This window comes from Dermochelys coriacea, chromosome 2 (genome assembly GCF_009764565.3).
Source record: "Dermochelys coriacea isolate rDerCor1 chromosome 2, rDerCor1.pri.v4, whole genome shotgun sequence".
NCBI classification, from domain to species: domain Eukaryota; kingdom Metazoa; phylum Chordata; order Testudines; family Dermochelyidae; genus Dermochelys; species Dermochelys coriacea.
The window spans coordinates 193,023,994-193,028,187 of record NC_050069.1 but is presented as its reverse complement, the minus strand read 5'-3'; the positions used below and the strand labels follow the sequence as shown (position 1 = coordinate 193,028,187).

General features: G+C 44.0%; 1 protein-coding gene across 1 annotated transcript; it reads right to left on the bottom strand.

Moving 5' to 3' along the window:
• Positions 1-420: 420 nt before the first annotated feature.
• LOC122458494 (uncharacterized protein F54H12.2-like) lies at positions 421-3,202 on the bottom strand. Its single transcript, XM_043507127.1, has 2 exons — positions 3,102-3,202; positions 421-1,444 (listed from the first exon to the last, which is right to left on the bottom strand). Exons 1-2 carry the CDS (start codon positions 3,200-3,202, stop codon positions 421-423), a joined length of 1,125 nt encoding a protein of 374 aa, XP_043363062.1.
• Between the last annotated feature and the right edge of the window lie 992 nt (positions 3,203-4,194).

Here is a 4,194-nt window from a genome sequence, read left to right as displayed (position 1 = left end):
GATAGCCGCAGGCAATGGAGTGTGGGTCTTGTAATTGTCTAGTGTGAAACGCAATGTCAGTGGCATTTTTGTTTAAAAAATTCATAATGCTTCTATGAAACAACACACTGTTCAGGGGATGCCCGTATGAGTCAAAAAACTCTCCCTGGTTATGCTCCGCCAGATACAAGGCGAGCCAGTGTTCACCCGGGTTGATTGTGTGGATGTGTGTTGACCACCAAACCTAGGGGTCTCTGAGACAGCTTGTTGCCAGGGAGCCAATCGCAAGGGAACACATCTAAGAAATTCTTTTTCGTGTAAGGATGCGCTAATAAGACACATGAGAGCTGCACAGTGTCCATGTTCACATGTAGTCAAACAGAACATTTCGCCTCTGCTTTTTCTATGATGTTGTCAAAAACCCCATATTGATGGTGACCGTCAAAGCCTTCCCAAACGTATTTCTGCTCTCAGGATCCCAGTTTTAATCCGGGAATAGAGATTGGCACATTCCTGGTTGGGAGACAGGTCAAAGGTAAACAAGGTGTAACCCTGCTCAAACTCCTCATGGTTGATTAACAGAAAATGATCTTTCATGTGTTTACCAGCCATCTGTACTAGATTCATGTATTCTCTCATACAGTGTCTGGCCTTGGAGTCTGGTTGCAGAGGCTTGGTTGGTATATGTTCACCATCCACATACCAGGCCACAAAATTAATATCATAATGTTTAAAATGAAAGGGGTTTTTAGCGTAACTTCCACTAAAGGCATCATTATCCACAAATCCTAGGACAAGCGTTTTGGGTAACTGTCCCAAGAACAGGTTCTCCTGTTTACTGACCCTGCTGCTCGCAGGGATGCTAAACGCTTTCATTCCCACATGGTCCACAGGGTATTTAGCATTAGCGGTAAGCAGGGCCTCCGCATGCCCCAGACAGACGCCCGGGGCCACCCTTACTTTCTTCACAAAAAGGAATGCTGATACAATGAGCAGTTTAAAGCCTTCGGCTGCACTGCCCATTAAACAGAAGGTATCTTCACTGCACATCAGTTTAATTTTCACATCCACACCATTCAACAAAAGTTTTTCTTGAAAAAACAGGTCTCTATGTAGATGACCCAACAGCTCTATCGTTCTGCTCAGGGCCGTCAGCTTTGCCCGCCACACAAACCCTAGATTCCCGCCATCCAACTCCATTTCTTCATGTTTTGGAGTGTCTTTGTAAAATAGGCCGATGGAAAATTGTGAGGCGAGGGTGTCGTCGCTGTAACTGAGCACCGATTCTATAAAGGACCTATAAGAGTAACAGTTGTTGCTTTGGCTTACGAGGTGGTCTCCCTGCATGACATCCAACTGACTGAAAATAGAGGCCACGAGGTAATTCACCAGGCCCACCTCGGCATCCTTGGTGAGTTCATTTCCATCTCCTTTTACAGTCTTGCAACATACGTGTGATGTTGCCCTCAACAATATTTTATAGAAATATGCTTATGAGTGTGAATATAATATAACTGGAATATGCTTCATGCAAGAGGTCTCTTGTAAGGTATCATTACAAAACTTATGATCAACTGAGTGTGTTCATCCTATTTCTCTACATGTATTATTTCTATATCTGAAGTTAGGAAAATAAGATATAAACTTGTATTACTGATGTAAACCCATTAAGTGGAAGCCATTAAGGGTGCTTCAGAATCAATGACCTGTAAATGGCTCTGTTTACTTGCAAACCTTCCTGGGTACCTGTGGGCCAGCCCTGGAAGAATGGAGGCTGGTGTCTCACAGGACATGTGAGCATGTCACCTGATACTGGAATCCATCTTAAATCTGGTGTTTTTCCATTTAGAAGGAGGGGTGGGGACCCAGAGAGACAAAAGGATTCCCACCTTGTGCCAAAGCTATAAAAGGGGGTGGAACAGAACAAAGGGGGCTGCCAGTCATGAGAATGCCCCTGCTTTCCACCTAAGATATCTGCTAACAAGGATTATACTGGGGAAAAGATTGGGCCCAGACTAGGAAGGAGTCTACTTTGTGAAAGAAGCTTATTGGAACACCTCTGAGGGTGAGATTTTACCTGTAAATAGTTTCTTAATGTATTAAGCTTAGACTTACATGTTTCTGCTTTATTTTGCTTGGTAACTTACTTTGTTCTGTCTGTTATTACTTGGAACCACTTAAATCCTACTTTTTAAATTTAATAATCACTTTTTTGTTTATTAGTAAACACAGAGTAAGTGATTAATACCTGGGGGAGCAAACAGCTGTGCATATCTCTCTATCAGTGTTATAGAGGGTGGACAATTTATGAGTTTACCCTGTATAAGCTTTATCAGAGTAAAATGGATTTATTTGGGTTTTGGATCCCATTGGGAACTGGGTGTCTGGGTGCTGGAGATAGGTGACCTGCTCTGCAGCTTTTGAGGGATGTGGTTTAAACCTGGGTCTGTTTTCAGCAGGCTAGCATGTCTGGCTCAACAAGACAGGGTTCTGAAGTCCCATACTGGTAGGGAAAATGGGCTCAGAGGTAATTCCAGCACATCAGGTGACAGTCCCAAGGGGGTCTCTGTGACCCAACCCATCACAATAGGTACAGCAGCATCTTTAAATCCATATAATCTATGCCATTCCCTGCTATAAAAAAGTCGATGGGGGGCAGCCTCTGTAACGGCCAATAGAGGCGGCACCTTGATGTAGATGCTTTTCTCAATGCTGGTCTGCATAAGGGCTACTTGGAACAAGTCTAGTTCGGATTTGATGAATAAAAGCCATGTTGGTTAAAATATCTCTTTTACCAGGCAGAGAGCATCTCCTCTTTTGCCCAGGCTTCCTCTTGGACTTTCGCTTATGGCCAGGCCTGCGCATCAAAACCCTTCTTTTAAAGGGTTTTGCAGGTATGACTCATTTCTCTTTCTCTTCCTCCTTTTAATGTACATCAGCCCCAATCCCGCCTATGTAGCTGGATTCCCCCCCTTCTCCAGAACAGCGTGGGAGACGTGCTTTACTATGTTTTGAACAGTGTTTTTTACGTGGGGTTTAATAATCTCTACCCCCCCTTCCTCAAAAGCAGTATAGCGTTTCAAGAGACGCTATGGAATATTCTGCCAATGCCAGCCCCGTACATCACAGGGGCCTCGTGATATCCAGGAAGGGCATATACAGCCTGGGCTTTGTCATCATTGCTGTAGACAGTGGGGTCACCATAATTTTTTAGGGTCACCATAGCGCTTTGCTTTTTAGGAACCTCGCTCTCTCCAGGGATGCAGGTGCAGCTTGATGATCACCTTGCCAAAGCGAAATGAGACATATCTGTTCTGATCTGTCTTTATTTCAATGGTGATGGTGTTGATGTGGTGTTTACTGACAGGGACGTAATGAGGTTTATCGTAGGTGATGGTGACAAATGCATTCTTCCTTCCTCGGACAGGGAGGCAGCATAATGGAAAAGTCCCCCACAAACTGGTGTTTTACGATATCAGTGTATAGATACAAGGAGTTGAAACCCCCTGTGATATCTGCCAAGAAGGGGATTTTTTGGACGCTGTGCGTGGGGCCCAGATCCAGAATGTTAGCTAGCTTCCTGCTGGTAGAAAACATATAAGTAAAATCGGCAGATTTAAGTCTAACTTTTCTACCCACAGGGTCATAGTTCACGACCACCTCATGCAGTCCAGGATGATGAGTTATTGTACTGTTCATATGATCCAGTAATTCAGGTGTGGATGAGTAATAACCTCATTGTAGGATGAAACTCCACACCATATCTCCAAAGGTGATTTTGAAAAGGGTGTCTTGTTGATAGTGTTCCAGCTGTGTGGCTACGGTATTTCCACTGACCCCACCTCCCAGGCACCCAGGAGATCCAAGGGCTTAATTAGCTTCCAGCTGGTGTTTTGGGGAAAAACTGCAGTGCTGGCATTGCTGGGCAAAGTAATGTAACTCTCCCTCCCTCCTGGAGGAATCGTTTTTGTTTTCATCTAAATGTTATAGAGTTGAGAAGCTTCCACTCAGCTGTTAAGTGTATTGGGCCACCCCCAACCATTTCACCTACGTAAAATGCTGCTTTTTTCTCCCTTTTCCTTTCTCCACTAGAACTTTTTCAATCCTGTCTTGTTTGGGGTTTACTTTTTGTAATTCTTCAGGGTAAAAAGATCCAGTAACCGTCTCACCCTCGTAATCTTTTAATTGTTATACAGATCTCTGGCCCCTAGTTAA